Source organism: Acartia tonsa, chromosome 13, assembly GCF_053477335.1.
Source record: "Acartia tonsa isolate MP-2025a chromosome 13, ASM5347733v1, whole genome shotgun sequence".
Lineage (NCBI taxonomy): Eukaryota > Metazoa > Arthropoda > Copepoda > Calanoida > Acartiidae > Acartia > Acartia tonsa.
In genome coordinates this window covers 27,090,220-27,113,039 of record NC_137272.1, presented here as the reverse complement: position 1 = coordinate 27,113,039, position 22,820 = coordinate 27,090,220, and the positions used below count along the sequence as shown (strand labels likewise).

The following is a 22,820-nucleotide window of genomic DNA, read 5'->3' as shown; positions in this document are numbered from 1 at the left end:
GGATTATATTATGCATTAATTCTATTATTTCTATTACCAAGCTGACTTTTCTCTTATCCTATAAAATAAAGTAACGGGATATCTATCTGTATGTTCACTAACATCTCGTAAACGCCTATAATGAAGGCTCAACAATCTTTAGAAAAGTTTTACCTTAGTCCAAAGGTTTCAGACAAATGTCGGGGGGTTGACACACTCAACCCCCCCCCCCCCCCCTTCGAAATATTTTACATTCATACTATCGGCTCACCTATGCACCCCTCCTTTAGCATATAATGAAGAATCATGAATAAGGCCACATAATAGTCAAAAACATTTATAAAACTGCCTTGAAAAGTGCAACCAATTTTCCGCCATCTTAAGCTTCATGCAAAAAAAATCTTATTTCTTTATATAATAGGAGGATAATTAAATAAAAATTGGGTGTTTTGGAGTTTTCAAAAATCTGAAAATAATGTACACAGATATAAATATTGAAAACTGATGACCATAAGAAAGTAATATATTATTATTATTATTCCTTTCTTTTAATGAATAAGTCCACTCCTCCTCTAATAACTATAAATATTAGACTTATTATTTAGAGGGCTCAATTATATTACATATATATGCTAAAATATAACAGAATTATATAATCATGAGAATAGCATTTTATTAGATGTTTTGTGGATATTTTAGTATTGCAAAGAATCGAAAAGGTATTTCAGTCTTGTCACATATCTAATAAAGTAGCAGATGGTTAATTTTGAAGCAAATATTCATCTAACCCTTCAAGATATGGTCGTGAAATCAAAGGGTAAAATTGTGATGAAACTCAAGCTGCTACCTCTAAAATTGTTACCTCTTGTTATGCTACCTCGAAAAGATTAATGGATAATCTCTTGTTCCCTCCGACTGTTCCATCCATAAACCTGTATGAGAACTTTAACTGTTACCTCTAATAGATTAATGGATAATCTCTTGTTCCGTCCGACTGTTCCTTCCATAAAGCTATATGAGAACTCTAACTGCTACCTCTAATAGATTGATGGATAATCTCTTGTTCCGTCCGACTGTTCCTTCCATAAACCTGTATGAGAACTCTAGCTGCTACCTCTAATAGAATGAAAGATAATCTCTTGTTTCGTCCGACTGTTCCTTCAATAAATCTGTATGAGAACTCTAACTGCGCGCTACCTCTAATAGGTTGATGGATAATCTCTTGTTCCGTGTTACTGCACCTTCCATAAAACTGTATGAGACTCTTACTGCTACCTCTAATAGATTGATGGATAATCTCTTGTTCCGTCCGACTGTTCCTTCCATAAACCTGTATGAGGACTCTAACTACTACCTCTAATAGATTGATGGATAATCTCTTGTTCCGTCCGACTGTTCCTTCTATAAATCTGTATGAAAACTCTAACTGCTACCTCTAATAGATTGATGGATAATCTCTTGTTCCGTCCGACTGTTCCTTCCATAAACCTGTATGAGGACTCTAACTGCTACCTCTAATAGATTGATGGATAATCTCTTGTTCCTTCTGACTGTTCCTTCTATAAATCTGTATGAAAACTCTAACTGCTACCTCTAATAGATTGATGGATAATCTCTTGTTCCGTCCGACTGTTCCTTCCATAAACCTGTATGAGGACTCTAAATGCTACCTCTAATAGATTGATGGATAATCTCTTGTTCCGTCCGACTGCACCTTCCATAAACCTTTCCGTGAATTCCCGCCCCCTTTTATTCATAAATTTATTTTTCTTTACCCCCTTCACATGCTAAAAGCGAAGCTTCTATAAAACTGTTATAATAAACGTATAGCTTATATAGCAGGTATAATCTATGAAGCGTGGCAACTCAAAATACACCATATTAAAAATGTTTTAATGTAAGTACGTCTATAATAATTTCATGCTATTTCAATACTGAAGATTACATGATTTCATCGCCCTATTGATTTAAAACTTCAAATTGTGATATGTGGGACGATAAGGCATGATCTTATAAGCAAACCAGCTGCATAAACACGACTCGAATATTAACCACATTGAACTTCATTTTTATGGATGTTGTCATCCTTGTTTTATTTTGTTTGACTCCTGAAAGTCTTTTAGGGGCCGGATATTGTTTCTAGCTCCTTCAAGGGGTTGTTAGGGATTAGGGATATGCAAATTAATCCCCCCCCCCCCAACTAAATATTTATAGTCTATACTAAGACTTTATTTCAAATTATCTATCTTGATGTTTCGTTTCGAATTTTATTGTTATTTTCAATCTTTTTTTACATATGTTTTTAAAAGTAACAGGATGTCTTTCTGTGTGCAGCTCATTAACTGCCGAACCGATATAGTTCTCCTTTACTGTGAAGCTTCGTTTAGGTCAAGAGAATGTTTAGAGTCTAGAGATTATATTAGAGAAGGGCACCTCCACCCTTCCAAGAGAAATCGACCCTAGAAAAAATACTCCATCCCCCACAAAAAAATAATGGAAACTGAAATTAAAGGCCTCTAGGGGAGTATTTGCTATTCATTAAAAATCTCCAATTGTCCTCTTCCTGCATCTCTGAAAGGCTCCTAAGAGGAAGGAAACTAAGTGATCCCTTTTCATTCACTCCTCTTTAATCTCCCATTGTCCTATCTCGGTAGCCCTGGATTGCTCCTAAGAGGAAGAAGACTAAAGGAGCCCCTTATTCATTCACTCCTCCTCCTTATTTTTCCATTGTCCTATCTCAGTAGCCCTGGATTGCTCCTAAGAGGAAACTAAAGGAGCTCCTTATTCATTTACTCCTCCTCCTTTTTTCCATTGTCCTATCCCTGTACCCTGATTGCTCCTAAGAGGAAGAAAACTAAGTGATCCCTATTCATTCACTCCTCTTTAATCTCCAATTGTCCTATCTCGGTAGCCCTGGATTGCTCCTAAGAGGAAGGAGACTAAAGAAGCCCCTTATTCATTCACTCCTCCTCCTTATTTTTCCATTGTCCTCTCCCTGTAGCCCTGTATTACTCCTAAGAGGAAGGAGACTAAAGGAGCCCCTTATTCATTCACTCCTCCTCCTTATTTTTCCATTGTCCTCTCCCTGTAGCCCTGTATTACTCCTAAGAGAAAGGAAACTAAAGGAGCCTTATTCGTTATTCTCCTCCTCCTTATTTTTTTTTATAAGGAGTGTTTTCTCATTGCAAACTAAATTAAGATAGAATTGTCATTTTGTTTTAAAACTGGTTTTTATCTTATCGATGATTCTACTTTCCATAAATTTTTATTTAATTGGATAATGGAATGAGTGTACAATGGCAGATAAATTAATCTATAATCCTTTATTAGATTATTACCAGTCTAATACAAAATGAAAATGAAATATTTGGCACTTAAATATACTAACAACTGTGGCCCTACCACTTAATGGCTCTGCATTCAAAGCCTAAAACCATCTCAAGGCTTCAATATAAAACTATAATAGCCTAAAACCATCCCATTTCATACTTGAAGCTTCCCTAAAAAGGAGAATTGGATAAGTTCAGTAGTTTTTGAAATCAAGCTTCAGACAAAAACTATTACTACTTTATACTGTAGAAAAAGATATTCTTTTTGCTTTTTTTCTATTTATGGGTTACGATCTTTTTTGTCGCTGTTTTAAAGAAACACTAATAGTATATAACCCCTAATAACTAACTCCTTCTTTATTTTTTATTTATTATTATTAGTAGCGAAGCTACTCGACAATTTCCATTGTTCGTCTGTCTATCAGGTCTTCCCGGCTGATAACTAAGATGGACATTTTTTGTGATGATTCCTAGTACCAATAAGCACACAAAATAAGACTGTATGTCCGTCCATAACGCCATGGCACCTCTGTGCTTCGCTACTTATGATTGTTGTCATCCTCGGTTTCCTTGGAGGGGACCTTAGGCTGTTTATTACACAGGTACCCAAAGTTTTATAATCACGTTTTATCTTATTCGTTGACTTGAAAACTTTAGATACTTTTACTAAATTTTAATTGGTAGGTTCAAAACTAGTAAAGTCCAAACATTTCAACCAATAATTTCTACAGAAGGGTTAATCTTGTTTATCCTCATTGGAGAAGTATATCAATGTTATCGTCCATTGTCTTATCCCCGCATGTCTCCCTGGTTTCTTGTGCCCACTAAGGACAGGAAATAATAAAATAAAATACTGGGATTAAAAGTTTTTAATAATTATATATCAATACCTATTTCCTTTGCTTAATTTATTTCTTCGTGTAGCGCAGCTACCTTATAAGTAAGATATTTCCGTATGTAAGGTACATTGTCATTGCACTGACCATATACTAACATTGTAATGACTATACCTTCATAAACTATATTGATGTTTTTTTATCATTTATTCGTTGGCTAAAAATTTTTAAAACTTTAATTAAATGTCGATTGATTGGTTCAAACTAACAGAAGGGGCCATTTTGTTTATCATCATTGGGGATGTAATGGCGCATCAATCCATCGTCCTCTGGTCTGTCCTTTAAGATCCCTTTAAGGGCAAAGGCATACGTCCTAATCCTGTAAAAGATGTTTCTTTCCTGAAATAGCAGCAGTAAAAACAACATTTTTAACGTCTCTAGCATTAAGTGATGTGGTCCAGACTCGTTCCCGACACCTTCTTGATAGAAAGCTATTGTGGCTGGCTAAGTCGTCGAAAGTTAAAGGCCAAGACTTTTTATTCTATCGGTGTCATGACCCCGTCCTTTAGTTTAGCTGATATAGGATAATAAAAATTTACGTTTCAAAAAAATGTCCTATTTTTTAGCTTCTTTTTACAAGTCTGTCAATCTCTCAACAAATAGTAGGATGTTCGACAGCTGCAAAAACCTTTCTATAATATTTTCAGGGATTTTATAATTAAGGTCGGTTTTTCCGTCTATGTTGAATGTTGAAAAAGTAAATATTAATGTTGAAGTAAATTTACTCTTACAATCATAAATCGATGCTTTCACTCAAAAACTCTAAGTGCCTTTTATTGAATTTTGAAACAACGTAAAGTGCCACCAAAAAAAATGACGTCAAACAATAAAATGACCAATGAGAGGCCATTATGAATTTTACCATTGGTCAATTCCAATCTATACTGGAATATCATTGATCATCTAATTGTATGACGTCATTTTTTGGAGGCACTTAACGCTGTTTCTTGAATTTTGATTAGTTGGTTCCAAGCTAGCAGTGTCCAATCTTCTTTTAAATTAATAATTTCGTTGATAAAATTATGTTGCTAATGTTATATATTTTAAGCCCAAACCTATTTTTCAACTTTTAGCTTAAATATCTTTGCAACATTAAGTAAAATATTGAGTTTTAAAACAACAAATATACTTACTATACTAAAATCTTTATCAGGAAGCAAGGCAGAAGTTTTTTAAAAGAAACAATATTTGACAGTCGTTCTTGCGGACAAACATTGAGAGGACGGATGTAGCATCACCGACAGACTGACGGACCAAGTAAGTTGTATACTGGATGCATGTTGGCTAGGGGTATCTTCACGAGAGGCAAAATCAGTAGTCTATCTTAAATAGTAGTGGAGATAATTTTAAAAAATGTAGTACATGTGGTGGATCTTATTATATGCATTATCAAAAAAAAAAAATTTAGGATCCTCATCTTGTATCATATTATAATTATACATCACCAAAAAAAAGAAGAAAAAAAAATGAGGGGGAAATTTTCATTTTTTGGGGGGTTAGGGGTGTCCCAACCCCAAGAAAATAGCTTAAAACCACCACAGGACCAATAGGTATATACCCTGAAGAGTAGAATCCGATCGGTTCAGTGGTGAGATCTAAAGCTTCAGACGGACGGACGGACAGACAGACAGACATCAAGCTATTATAGATAGCAAGATTTTTTCATGTTATGATGTTTCTTACAGCTGGCTAATATACCAATAACCTCCATCCCCAATTTATGGCAATATCAGAGCAGCCAATATTGACAACAAAAGTTACCTTTATCCTTCCTCCCTGAGTTTGAAGCACGCGCTTTTAAAATATATTTATTGATAAATTACAAAATTGTGCTCTTATGTTGTTTCAATAAACAGTTTAAGTGTTAAAACAAGGATGAAAACACACATGGACTTTAGGATAATTTATTTTTATTTTTTACTAGTGCCATCCTGTAATAAAAAAGTAGTAAGGTTTGTTTGATTTCTAAGATATCTGTAACCACTGAACTTTTTGAATTATCCATTTTAAGGAAGCTTCACATAGTTCTAGTGATGGTTTTAATCTATTCTAATCTTGTATCTGTGGGGCCATTTTTTTGTCTGAAGCTTAAGATCTCAGAAATTCTTGGTCCGAATGGGTTTAGAAAAGCCTTATAAATGGCTTAAGATGGTTTAAGGCTATTTTGTTGATATCATTCGCGAGGGGTAGGCGCGAAGCAACTAGTTTTATTATAAAAAAAAAGGTGCTCCTAGAATTCTACCAAAATAAACAGGTTATAACGAGTAAAAAAAGATTGACTTCCATAGTTAAGATAATATCTACAAAAAAATTAATATTAAACATTTTCCTCAATGACAATATGAAAATCAGTTAAATAAGTATTTATACAAATATTCAAAATAAATCATTACCATTTCAGGGATCTAAATGGATAAATAGCCGATAAAATTATTTAAATCCCCCATGATGATACACTAAATAACCCATTCTGTATAATAAAATCAGTGGCTAAAAACGTTTGAACACTAAACTTAATGAACTAACCAATCAAAGTTGTTCCCAAAGTTGTTAAGCCATCGAATAAGAAAACAAGTGTATATAATAAAGAGCCCAATGTCCTCTTCCTTCCTGGGTTTTGTCCAATTATTTAGTAAATTTGTAACAATATGTAAAGTTAATTTACACCTGATTACGTCCATTTAGGCTAAACCATTCTGTTTAGTAGCGAAGCTACTCTATTTTTACAAATGTCCGTTCGTCTGTATCGTTTTGGTTTTCTTGCCTGCTACTTCAGCTTGTCGATGACCCAGTATAGAATTAACATGGTCTGTCCGTTTGTCGGTAATGACATTTTTATAGAAAAGGGACAATTTTCTCAGCTTCTATTATAAAGGGTGAGCAAAAAAAATGCGTAGATTTTTAAAATTAAAATTGCGCAGCTTGTGGTAATAGTAGAAAAATGTTATGCATACCGTTAGAACCGCTAAGAAGTCTATTTTGAGGAAATATAAAAACGATTCCTGTGCTACGCATAGTTTAGGAGCTACGTGTTAAAATGTCCCAACTGACTTAAAACTTGACTTGCGAGTAAATTTTGGAACATTTTACCACCTAGCTCCTAGATTATTTGTAGCACAGGAACCGTTCTTATATTTCCAAAAAATACAGCTCATAGCGGTTTCAACGGTATGCGTAACATTTTTCTACTATTAACACAAGCCGCGCAATTTGAAATTAAAAAATGTAGGTATCTCTTTTTAGTTATATTTTAAAATTTACTCGCAAGTCAAGTTTTACATCAGTTTGGACATTTTAACACGTAGCTCCTAAACTATGCGTAGCATAAGAATCGTTTTTATATTTCCTTAAAATAGACTTCTCAGTGGTTCTAACGGCATGCGTGCCTTTTTTCTACCATTAACACAAGCCGCGCAATTAAAATTTTAAAAATCTACGCATTTTTTTTTGCTCACCCTTTAGGTAGAAGTCTCATTTGTCTGTATTTATTTATATAATAAAGTTGTGCTTCGCTACTTATGGCTGTTGTCATCCTCGTATATACCTAAATTCCATAGTATTATTGGGCTCTGTTTAAATATTATAGTACAGTTAATAAAGAGAGCATAGAGAAGGTAGATTTATTTATAAAATTGTATAAAGTGTAAATATAATATAATATGCTGTTATTGTTATGCTTTAAAACTCATATATATAGTCCTTCCTTCAAGTGGAAGTCTGTTAAATTGTTGGTAGGGTTGTAAAGAAAAATTGTTAAAGGCAGTAATAAACTTCTAAATATAGATACACTTCGCCATGACTCGTATCGATGGATTTTAAATGAACACAACTTTTTTTCTCATTTTATTTTAAAAAATACAATTGTTTCACTAATAATATCACCATTTCCAATTAAGTTGTTAAAAATAAGAGTTAAAAAATATATGTCTTCGCATTTTGAATTTTTTGATAGGAAATAAGATAAGTTGAAGGTGACGGGTTCGAGTCTGGCCTTATTGCTCAAATAACCTACTTCTGCTATGTCTGGCATATGATATAAATGGTTTTAATTCATGGGAATGCCTTGACAAATATTATACACTTAATGATAAGCAACAAAAATTAGGACCATCGGACAAATTTCATGTATTTAAAATATGATCTACGATTCCTAAAATAATCTAGTTGGAATAAACATTACTTCCCTCTGCCATTAACTGTAAGGAAGAACAGTAACAAAATTGTGATTATGTGCTTTTCTGCACTTGTGTGTTGTTGCTGTTCTCCACTTGATCCTACGAATAATCAAACTAACCCTAGCTGGGATATATATTGTAGTCCACTACTCCCCCCTAGCTACAAAGTTACAAATTAGTGAATGTGTGTGCGTTCTCCATTAGGGTATATGTGACTTATCTTTACTTGATCCCGCGAATAAACAAACTAACCCTAGCTGGGAAAATAACCATTGCATCAATTCTTGAGACTCGCGAAATTAACAACAAAACTATTTTTTTGCCCCAACTTAAAGCCAATCTATTTCAAACAATCCCTGACCTAGCTCTAATAAATAAGTTGAACGAAGTTGTCAAAGCTGCCAGATCATTGGTACCACTTACAAGCTTTGAAAAAAAACACATCCGGAAATTGAACAAACCTTTGAGTGCCATCCATAACGAGAACAAGAGTATCTACTCTCTATTCTTCAAACAAATAAACAGAGAGAAAATTTGCCAACAACACCCTGCGCTCAAAACAAGAATAAGAGATAATCTATTTGTACCTGACCAAGAACTGTTGACGAAAAGCTTTATAAAAATCATCAACCTACCTATCTTGTTACATTATAAAAATTTTTTTATTGAGCAAATCAGCCGTACTTTAATAAGTAAAAATAAACTTTTCAAATTTAAATTATCCAGCACAAACTTATGTTTAAAATGTAATACAGAAAGCACAACTGAACACGAAATTTTTGAATGCCTGTTTCCAAAATTTTTTAGCCATAAACTTGCACTGTTTCTTGACGTTAAATATAATGAAAGCAGGCCAGAATTTATATTTCTTAAAGATACATTTTATCTGTATAATATGTACTATGAAGATTTTTCAACCAATGAGTATATTCAATTATCACACCTTATATTAGCTGCTAAAGATAGATCAATGAAAATCAGTAAAGAAGAAAAATTTTTAAATTGGAATGAAAATAATTTGTTTGCACACTCTCTGTTAGTAACTCAATTTACCTTTAAACTTCTTGAGAAAGCAGGCCTAGAAAACGATCTCATATCCAATTTTTCAAATTTCCTAACTGCATAAGTCATAATATTATATTATTAAAATTACCATTTGTAAAACTATCTTGTTAACTTAACCCAAAATCTATAACCTTACTATTAATTTTTTCTTGTATATTGTTTCAAAATGAAATAAATATTTTAAATGTAATGCCCCTACAAATTTTTACAGGGGGGGTTGTGAGGGGGAGGGTGGCCTAGTTTTATAGAAAGGGGTAGGGGAATGAGTATATAGGCAGTTGGCATAGATAAGTAAGGTATAGATTATGAATTTAATGTCTCAGAATTTTACTTTTCTTGTTAAAAGAAGGACAATTGGGCAAATATATTGAGAAGCAACTAATGAATTCAATTGGCTAATTGACACTGTACATAATTATTATTTGATATGTCCTTAATATTTTATTCATATTCAATTTTTTTTGTTTGTATATGAATATTTAATACCTGTATTATAACACTGTTATTATTTTTACTTGTTATGTGTGTCATAAAATAAAAAAAAATAAATAAAGTAGCGGTGTTTAGTGCCCTAGGAAAATGGGGATAGATGTCACCGCTTTTGGCCTACCTATTCTATTGACGTCATAGTAGAGGGAAGGAGAAAAGGGATGGGGTATAGGGTATTTTCTGACGTCAATAGAATAGGTAGGCCAAAAGCAGTGATATCTATCCCCGTTTTGCCAGGGCACTATAGACAGCTACAAACAATAAATATGATGGAGGAAATTTAATTTCCTTAATAAGTTTGTATACCAATAGTTAAGCAATTTAAGATTGTAAGTAATTATTAGTTTTCAACAAGTATTGACGTATTGTATTTGAATCTGTACACATAACGACGGAATCGCGAAGAGGACTGAAAATTATCTAGTAGCTTCACTCTAAATATTTCTTTTTACCCATTTCTAAAATCTATATAAAAAAGTTCTCTGCCTAAGTTTTATAAATGTAAGAAGGAAGAAGGGTTTTTCAGGCAAGTTTGATGAAAAAAAAGGAAGGGGGGTGGGAGGGGGTTACAACTACCATGTCTAAAATGAATAAAGTAAAACCTGTTGATTTTTGGAAACGGACATCAATAAACGACAGGGGGGTATATATCACCCATGGATACATTATTTGCCCTTCAACTAAAATTTTCTAGTATAGATTAACAGTTGTTATAAGATTTTGCTCGCTTGCTGTCGGTTTTTACGTCATACAAAAGATGTTAATAATTTTGCATATTGCTACTAAGTCGAATGCGTGATATCTACGTTTAAAGTAAAGGGTGGGCAATCAAAGGGTTGGCTGTATGAATAATTTTTGTAGCTGACTTTAAGTTGTAAAAACTAATATGTCAATAATCAACAAATATCGTATTATAGACAGCTTTCCGCGGATATTGAAATGGAAAATTGTAAGATTATAAACAGGTTTGTCTGTGATACAATGCTATACATGATTTTTTCAGTATGGTTGATACCGGTTCTAGTCCAGCGGATATTCGAAGCCATATTTCCTATATAAAACATGCCATTACATACATACATAAATTATTATTATTAGTTATTAATTAGTAATTAGTTATTAGTAATTATTAGTTATTAAGAGTTTTCTTATATTATTGAAACGCTCTACGTGTTAATAAAAAGACAATAATACATTGTTTAGTAGATTAAATTTTATTACAATAGTCCTCTCCCTACCCTCCGACTAAAATTTAATGAAATAAAGGTTGAATTTGATCGTTTAAGTGATAGGTCTTTTAAAAGATCTTTTAACATAAAAACAGGATTTATGCCTTATGACTTTACCCTCACCCACCCACCCACCCTCTCATCCTGTATTCCTTAGGGCAAAGCTACTCTGTAAGTTTTTTTGTGGGTCTGTTGGTCTGGAAATTTGTGGGTCATTTTTTCTTACATGTCCCCTTCTCTTTACAAACCCTTTTCTTTTCCCTATTCTCTTCCTCGTTAATGTTTCTCTTTCCGCTTCCCCTTTGCTTTTTTCATTACCCATTTACCTTTTCCTTTCCCCTTTTAGCTTCCACTTTCCTTTTCCCCTTAAGTTTTTTTCCCTTTTCTCTTCCCCTTTCCTTTTTCGTTTTTCCCTCTAAAACAAGCTTTGCGACTGATGTAATAAGTCATCCTTGATTTCCTTACACCCTTAATTTTTTTAAAAATTTTAACTTTTAGTGTAACAAGGACAATCATGTTTATTAATAGCTCATCAAAAACAAGCTAACATCAATTTCTATCTGTTTTGTAAGGCCCAAAACGTGGGTATTGTCAATTAATTACTGAAAATGATATTTTTGTTTGTTAGACAGCTCATGTATTCTAAATTAAGAATCCGTAAATGAAAGTCATTTATATGGACGGAAAGCTGTAGGGATAGACATACGGACGTGCATATCCTAATTAAAGAGTAGCTGCGCTAATATATAATTAATGAAGATCTCAATTCGGCTATTTACCAAAAAAATCGTTATTCTGTTATGCCTTTTGATTTTTGTTAATTTGTCTGTAAGTGCTTTTAATGATCCCCGTTTGATGGCTTTGCCCCTGCACTGCACACACCTTTCCTCGGGGATCTTGGTAGATAAGACAAATGTCAATAAATTAATGTAAAGTGTATATCCCCAATGCAATGACAATAAACAAAATTATCCCTTCTGTATTGTTAGTCCAGTGTCCCTTTCCCTTTCTTCATTTACTTCAACTTTTTTTTGGGGTGGGGATATTTGGTGTAGTAACCCTCCACTAAAATAGGTAAAAACCTTTCCAAAAAGCTTCATCCTAACAGTAAAAGGTCTAAAATACTTAACATTTTTTTCGACAGTAAAGCCTAAATAAATGAAAACAATATAATAGTTATACTAAAATTTATTAAAATCATTGAATTTTTAATTAATTACATCTCCTCAGTCATTTCTCTCTCCTCCTCGTGCTTTCCCTTGGTCCTCCTCTTGGTCTTGACGTGCTGGTTTCTCTTCTGTCTGACGGAGTCCTTGCGCTTGGTGTCCACGTGTCTCTTGCTATTATTACGCTTAATTCCATGTTCTATGTTTTTATTTTTAGTTTGATGGCGAACTTTTGTTACAGTTCGACTTTTTGAAGGACCAGCTTTTTTAAGGCTCATCTTGATAAATCTTCCTTTGGAATCTCTTTTAAGCATTGGTCTGTTTGATTTTCTTGCTGCCCGCTTGGACATATTTGTTCCTGATTTCATATATCTCCCCTTAGAATCTCTTGCAAGCCTGGGCCTTCTTGATTTTTTGGCAATTTTTTTAGTTACTTTTTTGGCCATTATAAATAATTTAAATATTTTATGTGTTTACTGATAAAATGTCTCAAATTAACTAAACGATTGTCGATTTTTTAACATATTTTAGAAGATTTTTGTTTAAAAATTTGGAAGATTTTTTTACTTTTTGTTTATTTTGAAAAATGCTAACTTATATTTTTAAATGGTTTAAAACTAATGTCTATTTTATCCCACAAATAGGTAAAAACCTGCCCAGGACTAATTTGAAGCTTCCCTGAAAATTGTTGCGGATTTCTTATTGAACAGAAAAACATAAACATAGTCACCCTGTTACTTTCTGATATGAATAGGTATAATAAGGCCTGAAACCTGCCCTAGACCAATACTAAACTTCCTAGTGCATTTAGATACTATGGGACATACATAAAGACTTGAAAGCGGTATTCTCCAAAGAAAATGCCAACCAACAAAAGATAAAGTTTTTATGTACTTATATAATCTTACTAACAAATAATTAATTTTATGACAATTTTTGTCAATACGAAACGTCAAAAATATTAAGAGATAATTTTAGATAAAAGTAATAATTATTTTACATATGTCTTATGCTTAACTTAGACATGATATTAGCGTAGCTGCTCTAAAAGGTACTAGTGGCTACGCCCTTAGAAGCCTCAAGGGACACTTATGGAGGGGGAGGGGGTGATTCGACCTCCCCACCAATTTGAAATTTTTAAAAAATGGCGGGGGGTAATTTTTTATATTAGGAGTGTGAAGAGACCAATCTCAAAAAACCTCTCCTAGACCTGTAAGAACATTCACTGTAAACAAGAATTATATCGGTTTAGTGGTTAGCGAGATCCTACGCAACAGACAAAAAAGCTTAATAGTTTATATAATAGGATTGTACAAAACGAACATTGACACTTGTAGAGTGTCAGAACTGAATAAGCAGAATATAAATGTATACGTCTACACAAAATTGTAAGAAAAATTGTTGCACAACTGATACTTTTAAAGAACATACTTGATTATAGAGATGCTTCGTTTATAACATTGTACCGTGTTGTAATGGGAATCATAATTTCAAAATCAGATGAATAGGATAATTATATCACATATAAAATTGTTGTTAAAAATGTCAGGTTTTGAAAGGTTACGCTACAACTTAGACTGTGTCTTGGCCTTATGAGATGAAATATAAAGACTGACATAAAGACAAACATATGGAGTAGGGTTAATAATATAGGCAGGAAATACAGAGATAGATAAACACAGGGATATAAAGGGATAAGACAATTGCCGATAAATTGATGTACATTTCAAACGATGATACACAAAATTACCCTTTCTGTAGATTACAATATGTGGTTGAAACGTTTGGACACTCAACTAATCAAAATTAAATAAATATTCCCGAAGTTGTCAAGCTAACGGATAAGAAAATCATAAAACTTTGGGGACTAGTGTAAATGACAATCAAATGTCCCTCCCTCCCTGTGTATATTACATAGATAAATATACATATGTAAGGTTAATTAAAGCAGGAAACGAATAGATAGATAGACATGTTTGTTTTGTTTTGGACTTTTGAGCATGTATTTAGTGCAAGCAAAATAATAAACAGCTATAGGCAGGGGCGTCAAAGCTTTTTTATTTGGCCGTAGGCACCCCCAAAATTTTTTTAACAATACCCCTCCCAAAAAAAAATTACCCCTACCTTGAGGGTGCCGTAGGCATCCCCAACGATTTGGGGGGGGGTATTTACCCCCCCCCCCAAACCATTTTGGGGGGGGTATTTACCCCCCCCCAAACCATTTTGGGGGGTTAATTACCCCCCCAAAATAAATGTTCTTTAAAAAAAATTTTTTTGGGAGGGTATTTACCCCCCCCCAAATTGAATGTTCTTAGAAAAAAGATTTTACTGAAAATTTTTTTTTTTGGGGGGGGGGGATCTATGATGTAATTGTAAAGCACTGAAGATTCCATAAAATAGATACCTAACTAAATTAAATATTTCATTAAATAATGAAAAAGAATTTCTATAGGCGATTTCTTTTGGGAGGATGTCAGGGTGTCTCAAAACTAGTTATAAAACTTACCAGGACCTATAAGACGCTTCACTTTAAAGTATAATCATATTGGTTCATTGGTTAGTGAGTTAATTATTGTATTTTTATGTTCTAAAGAATGAGATACTACTATATATTTGAATAGTAGTGGCGCCCTTAGCATCTAAGAACTCGTGTTTTCTAAAGGGTAAAAAGGGAGGAGAAAAATAGCCTAAAACCACTCAAAGGATTGACCTATAATAGTGTGGAACCATCATGGGATCTATGTGAAGCTTTCCTAAAAAGGAGAACTCAGTATTAAAAGTAATGAAATCTGAAGCTATAGTCAAATAAACCTTACTTACTACTTTATGTTATAGGATAGTACTTATTAACTTAATAGATTAGGTAGGTGCTTTTTTTACATAATTAAATTACCCCCCCCAAAAATTTTACCCCCGGGGTAAATTAGTTTGGGGGGGGTAATTACCAAATTTTTTTCCTGTCACAATATCCACGTATTCTATATCCATTAACCATTCTTTAACCACATAGGACAATGACATAGAAAAAGGAATAGAGTAAAAGTTTGTTAAATTGTAATTTAATATCCATGATATTTCAAATGCAATTGAGTATCCACATATATTAATATATATTCTCCCAATGAACATAAATATACATGTCAGGCGCGTGACATTGATTTAGTCTATTATCATTTAGGACTTCCAGACAAAGGGTAGTATAATTGAAAAGTTGAAACATATTTTAAGTCACCCAACTAGTAATGATCTTAATAAAACATTTATTTTGTTATAATTTTTTTTAATGATAAAATACTTTTTATTTATATTACACTCTCGTTGGTTGAATTTAATTAAAACAACAAGTCAGGGTTCTAATGTATAGGACAATTCTTTCAAGGATTTATTTAACCCGATAACTTTTCTTTTTTCCTCTGATAACCATTCTTTCTACCAAAAACCTAAAGACTATTAGATAAATGTTTTGTTTAATTATGGTGTTAATTACACAACTTCTACCCCGCCCCTTAAATGTACTTTTTTTTTGGGGGGGGGGGGAGGAGATATAAACCTCCATAAAATATTACATGAACTATTGAAAACTTGGATCAATGTGTCGACAAAAAGGTATTTTTTATTGGGATAGGATCAGTGGCATGCACAGAGTTTTACCTGGAGGGGAAGTGTAAACCATAAGTGGGCTAAAAATTAAAATTTTAAACGGAGTGTTAACGCACCCAGCTCCCCCCGCCCCCCCCCCCCCCCCCCCGAGTATGAAAATAAATATTTAAGGGGGTGTAAATAGGTGTTTCCCTGTGGAGGTGATCCAAGGTGGTGCAAAATTGTCGTGTTTTAAGCAGATGTACGGAAGTCAATGTTTATAGGTGGGGTGTTCAAGAAATCCGTCAAAAAAATGTGTAGTAAATATGCAACATAAAAATGAAGGATCGTCATGTCGACACTATGTCAGCCTTGACCACTGTTATCTAATACATTACAGGCGAGAAAAATAAATAAAAAATTTGATTAAAAAATTGCAAGTAGATATTATCCCAGCCATGACCACTATTAGTTAAACCCATATAGTCGATTTAAATCATTGAAAATGATAAAACCAAATTAATGTTCTTGTTTCAATCCTAACATGATAGGATAGTTTAAATTTTCAACCAAAACTAACCATATCTCAAAAAAGGACCAATTTTTTTGCTTAATTTAGGTTCAGTTATGTAAAAGCCTCGTTACCGCAGGGGTAACGATTCCTATAGACATGTCTTAATTTTTTTTTCTTGTTTATATACACATTGCTACTAAATGGTTAATTTTCTAGCAATTCTGTACAAACACCAAATTATTCCTTTAAAAAAAAGCTATAGCAAGCTTGTATATTAGTAAACCACAAACCAATGGCTTGGCGTCCATCTTAAACAAAAATGGGCCATAATACGCATTTTAATCCTATATATAAAGTAGTAAGGCTTTATGTTCTGAAGCTTAAGATCTCAATAATTACTGAACCGATTGGGCTTTCTATTTCAGGTAAGCTTAATATTTATCTTGTGATTGTTTTAGGCTATTCTATTTTGAGTCTTGGGAAGGTTTTAGGCAGAGCCACTAGATGCTAGGGGCGTAGCCGCTAGTAAATTATAAAGGATGACTCGTCCATATGTAATAAAACTTTTAAAAATCATGGATGGACATACAGACAAAATTAGTTATAGATCAGTTGTTCAGAGGATTAAGAAGAATTCGACTGAAAATCTCACAACTTTATCTTCAAATATTCAAGTCTTATATACCGTGGGCGATAGACCAACGGACCAATTAAATTACATACTGTATACTCATTGGAATAGAAAAACCTTCATATAAAAATCTAGCACTCTTACATCACTTTCCCCATAATGTGTTTCAGAAAAGCGGACTTTTTGAATTGTAGAGTAGCTTTGCTTGACAGTTTTTAAAAACATCCTAAAGAAAGGGGCAAAACTTGTTGATAAAAGAACTAAAGTTTTAATACCAGCGTTTTAGTTGAAATATATAGATCAACCTCCCTCACTTGGAAAGCATATTAATTTCGAATGTTTTTAAGGAAATTAACCAGTAGGATAAACTATTTTGCCTTTAAAATCTATTTCATTTCATTGTAACAAATAACAATATTTAAAAAAACATATTTTGGAAAATAGGTTGTTTAACCCAAAATCATAGAATAATATTTTTTGCTAAGACAAAATGCATAAGTTATAGAGTATCTTTACTTACAAATAAAACAAGCAAAAAGTTTAATTTTTAACATTTTATTTTATAATAGACAAAAACATAATAATAATTAACTGAAATAAATTACAAGAAAAATACATTAAATATCACAGTAGATCAATTTATTCTGAGAGTATTTGGAATTTTTTCTATATACATTTTTTTTATATTTAACAACTTTGCTTTTACACTGAAAGTTTTCCTTGAAAATTCTGATTGAATTTATTTGAACAAAATTAGGATTCTAATTAAGCTATGATGCTTTCTGGGGTATGGGTTCTGCTTCTGTCGGCTGCCGCCTTATGCTGACCGACAGACGGCTCACACACAGGTGTTAGGCCGACCATAGCATGTACTTGGTGCGGCGTGTAGCCCAACAGACCTTGGAGGTCACAGACAAACCGGTAGATATACCGTTTTCCCGCCGTTTTCAGGATAATATTTTTGTCATAATAATATCTAAGGCCACGTGATAGCTTCTCATAATTCATTTTTAGCTTATTTTTGCGGAGTCCCCATCTCCTGGCAACCTCATCAGGGTCAATCATCTTGAACTCCCAGCCGTCGCCGGTCCAGGCGATAAAGTGCTGGCAGGACTTGTCCGTCAACAGCTCCAGCAAGAACTGCCACAGTTGAATAGGGCCGGAGCCGTTGAAGCTCGGCGGCTGTGGCTGGTAGGATTGGGTGGGTGCATGGACAGCCAACGGGCTGTGGCTGTATTCTGAACTGTTTGAGCCATCGCCGCTGAGATCAAGTTTTGAATGGCTGTTCATGGTTGGAACAGACATGGCCGGTGAAGACATCAACTGCCACTGATGACCAGCTGGGTAGCTGTTCCAGTATGCGGCCGCGGCTGTAGCCGCTTGGTGATTATGATAGGCTAAATACTGCTGATCATACATGTCATAGGAAGTAATGGGATGTCTGCTGGTTGGTGTGGAAGAATAACTGTGGGAAAATGGCACATTTGAAGAAACTGGGCTAGAAGTAAGCTCTTGGTAAACTTTTTGGCTCTCATTCGATGCTTCTTTACTTTCCTTTTGTAGAATTTCTAGATGCGCCCACAAGATGTCGCCCATAAATGGCGGAGCCCGTGAAATAAATTCCTCTTTTTCCATGGCACAAACCTGGCGACCACTCAGGGACAGGCTGGCAACAAAGGTATCAATATGGGGGCCCTGCAGGGAGAACTCGCGGATGGCCCATGACAGCCAGTGTGCCACGTGGTCATGGGACCAGAGGCGGGGATCACGGGGCACCCCCAGCCTCTCACTGTCCTTGTCCCAGGTCCCGTAAGTCGTTTTTAGTACATCACTAAAGTTCTTATTTGTTCCGGGGGTTAGGGGCGGGATAGCGCCCCCGGAGGGGATATTTTCTTGGTGTCCCGGAGGGCTGACCTCACCCAGGCCAGAGTCAACTTCAGAAACATCACTAAGGCTGGGTGGAGGTGAACGTTTGACAGCCCTGCAGGACTCCTCAAACCCCCCTGTGTATGAGTGCAACGGCTGCGGTGAAGGATAGCCGCTATACTCCTCTGTTTTGATCAGCTGATTGTGGCTGCTGACCGCCGGCCAGTAATAGCCGTTGCTATAATCACCTGGGGGAAAATAATCCACCATTTTTATATTTTATATTTCGATACCAATAATTGTTAAATATGAAAGTTTTAATCTTTACTCTGAGAATGCTCAAACTAAACTAAACCTAATTTCCTAAATTCTGAATTGATCAAATTCAAACTGAGCATAGTTATGCCTCCACACACACACACACCCAGACGCACTCAAAAAAGGGAAGGGGTGAAAGTATGGGTAATTTTGCCCTTTCCCTGAATCGCCTTGCCCCGCGCCGTGTGTGTGTATCTCTGTGTGCGTGTTAAGAGCCCAAATATTTGGGCGCGCAAAGGGGCAGTGAAATTTGGTGTAAAAGGAGATGAGTATAGGGGACGGAATAAAATAATTGGCGCTTCACATCCGGCCAATGAAAATGCCTAAACAAATGGCCATTTTCTTCCAAGCCGAAAAATATTCTCACCCAAAAATTTGCCCAAACCAATTTGATTCCCCATTTTTCTTTTCTCCTATTATTTTCTCACGACTCTTGGCCCTAAGCCAGGGAAGGGGGGGGGGGGGTAGGGGCGCAGGCCTTTGAACCTTTGTGGTTTATGAATTTTTGGGATAACTGTATTTCAACTTTTTTCTTTAAGTATTTTTTTAATATATCGATTTTAAGAAATGAATGTAGTTTTTTTTCATAATTGTGCTTTCATGAAGAATTATTTTATGAAGAATCAAAAGTGGTATGAATTTAGTAAATAACATTTATTATAACATTCTTTACAATTTCTAAATTATTTTTTGATTTTAGTAAAGTCAAAAGGCAAGAAAATTTTTTCAATGCAATTAATTTCTTCATTATTTTATTCGAAGGGGTAGGGAATAGCAGCAAAATAGCCTAAAACCATTTCATTCAAAAAAATATAATATCCTAAAACTCGATTGGCTAAGTTAGTTGTAAAAATCTTAAACTACAGACCTAAAAAAAGGGATTGGAGGATTTTTTGTATTTGGAGGGTTTGGGGTGTCCCTCCTCCCAAGAAATGGCCTAAAACCACCACAGGACCAGTAGGTATATTCCATGAAGAGTAGAATAAGATCGGTTCAGTGGTTACCGAGATCTTAAGGGACAGACATCATTCTACTTTGTATTATAGATTAAACCATCAATATTATAATCATATTATATAAATTTTTATAAAACAATGGCTTTGTTTTATAAATTAAAAATATCAGATAAAATTACTATCTATTTGGGCTTTGTTAAAAATAAAAGTTTTCATAAAATAGGCCAATTCTAAGGCTTAAACAATGTTTTAAAAAAAGTTATTTTAGGTTAGGTTATGATTTTAAAAACATAGATTGGGAGCTAAACTTTTTTTCAAAAAATGCTTTATTTCAATTGCAGCTTAAAAAAATTATAATAATTTAACTTATACCTCCTTTCTTCCTCCTTTCTTTTTAAATTAAATCTCTACTTATTAATCTTCAATGATATTTTAAAACTTAAAATATGGTATTAAACTTATATACAACAATGATCCATCTTATTATTTTTTATATTTGATTTATTTTGTTTTACTTTTCTCTAAATTCCTTCATATATTTTTTTTCTCCATCTTTCTTATTTTTTACTGATTTCTCTTACATAATATGAATGTTTATTTGTGTTTTTTTCTTTTTTTTACCATCCTCACAACTCAATTTAACTAAATTAATGTTTCAATTTTCCCTTTTTACAATTAATTTGTTTTATATTCTTTTTTTTTCTTTTCGTCCTCCTTAAAAAGGGGCTCCAGGAATCAAATACACTATCCCCATTTTGGTCAAGATAGTACTCCTGTAGCTCCTGGTGCATATCCTAAAAAAATTTTTCCTTTTATTCCACCAATTTATATTTAGTTAATAATTAAACTTAGTATATATTATAATATTTTTGTATGAGACTAAACATCATAATGTAAACTCTAAATTGTCAATAGATAGCAGCAATTTAGAGTATTTTATGTGCTATCTCCTAAGCTAGGGGGTACCTGGCAGCACCAAATAAACATTATTATTATTATTATTATTATTATTACCTTTTTAATCTTAGTTTTGAATAACGTTTTAATCCTAAATAAAATCCTAAATAATGCCTTCTTTTCAATCTTAAGAACCAAAACCACTCCTTAATGCTTACAAATTAACCTTTTAAAGGTAAAAAGCTAACTGTAATTTGTGAGAGAGACATATATTTTAATATATTGCCCAAATTTCCGTTCAAGTTTTTTTTCTCCATGTTTGAAAGGTTGCGTGAATTTTTTATATTATTTAATTTTTGGTAAATTTTTTACGTTGAAAGGTTTCGTGAATTTTTAGATAATCTTAATTTTCAAGTCAATGGGTTTATTTTAGGATCTATCAAACGGTCCAAAACTTTGGGTACCAGAGTAATTTATAGTCCAATGTCCCCTCCCTCCTTGAGAATCTCCCAACATACATTTTAATTCCTTAATATCTCCGCCCATTTCCCTGAAGTAAGAATACAGGAAGAAATAAACAGATTTAAACCAGGTTTAAGGTTTAACCAACAAGCGAAATAAATCTAAAATGATATTTGGGGGACAAATGGAGAGGTCGTCAATTTTACGATGTGTTGCCCCCCAACGACAGCTGAAAAACACGCAGAGGTTTCGTGATTTTCCCCCCGAATCAATTTCGTTATTGGTATAAGCTGGATTTAAACAAGGATAACAACATGACTGTTAGTAGCGAAGCAAAAAATTAATTCCCTAGAAAGGAAAACCTTTTGAAGCATGACCGACAGACAAAGTAAATTAAAATCTGGATAATTAGCATTCATAAAGGAAATTTACACGATAAATTTCAGCCGTCTATATTGTACAGCAGCTGGTATAGTGCACTAGATTTTCGCCTACTTCCAATAAAATGGTATTTCCAGCTGGCTAATATATCGATACCACCCATTCCATCCTACTGGAGGAATGTACTAATCAATAATTGAGGACTACTGTAACAAAATTTCCCCGGTATTAATATCCGTTTCCACAAGAAGCTTCTCAACTCCAGAATAGTTATTTCTCGCATTATAAACAGCTTTCCGCGGATATAAAATGTACAATTACAAGATTAATACCAGTTTTTTCAGCCCCCAGTTGCCGAAGGCACCGGCTAAAAAACTAGTTTTAATCTTATGATTGTATGATTTTTATATTCGTAGAAAACTGTTTATAATGCGATGCTAGGCATAGTTTTTTCGCATGGATGAGATCCGGTTCTAATCCACCTGATAGTAATCGGTTTCGAATGAATACGGGAATATTTATTTCTTAAAATCTCCGCCCATTTCCCTAACCAATTAATTTGGGAAATAAAATTCATTATTAATCCCCGGAAAATGCTTCTTTAATCCCTACTACTTCCTTAACCTTGCCGACTTTAATCTCGTTAGCATTCAATATTTATTATTCAAACAGCTACAGGACGCACTACCCGGGTTCTGTTTTTACTCGAACTTTTTCTTTAAGTCCTAACTTTGCATGCTATCTAATAGTGCCATATTTTAAATGTCACGTGCCTAACATAGCAGCAGTTTAAGCAAATTTTTTTAGGTTTGAAGATATGATGCGATTCCGACTGTGGATACTAATTATGTGTTACCCTTTCCTTTGCTAAGGCATTTCCCGACCTTT

At 33.9% G+C, this 22,820-nt stretch overlaps 1 protein-coding gene across 1 annotated transcript; it reads right to left on the bottom strand.

Annotated features, from left to right (window-relative positions):
- Window positions 1-17,591: 17,591 nt before the first annotated feature.
- Window positions 17,592-19,297, bottom strand: LOC145335427 (protein c-ets-1-A-like). The gene has a single exon (XM_080181172.1). The coding sequence runs from the start codon at window positions 19,186-19,188 to the stop codon at window positions 17,818-17,820; it is 1,371 nt and encodes a 456-aa protein (XP_080037298.1). The 5' UTR covers window positions 19,189-19,297; the 3' UTR covers window positions 17,592-17,817.
- Window positions 19,298-22,820: the final 3,523 nt, after the last annotated feature.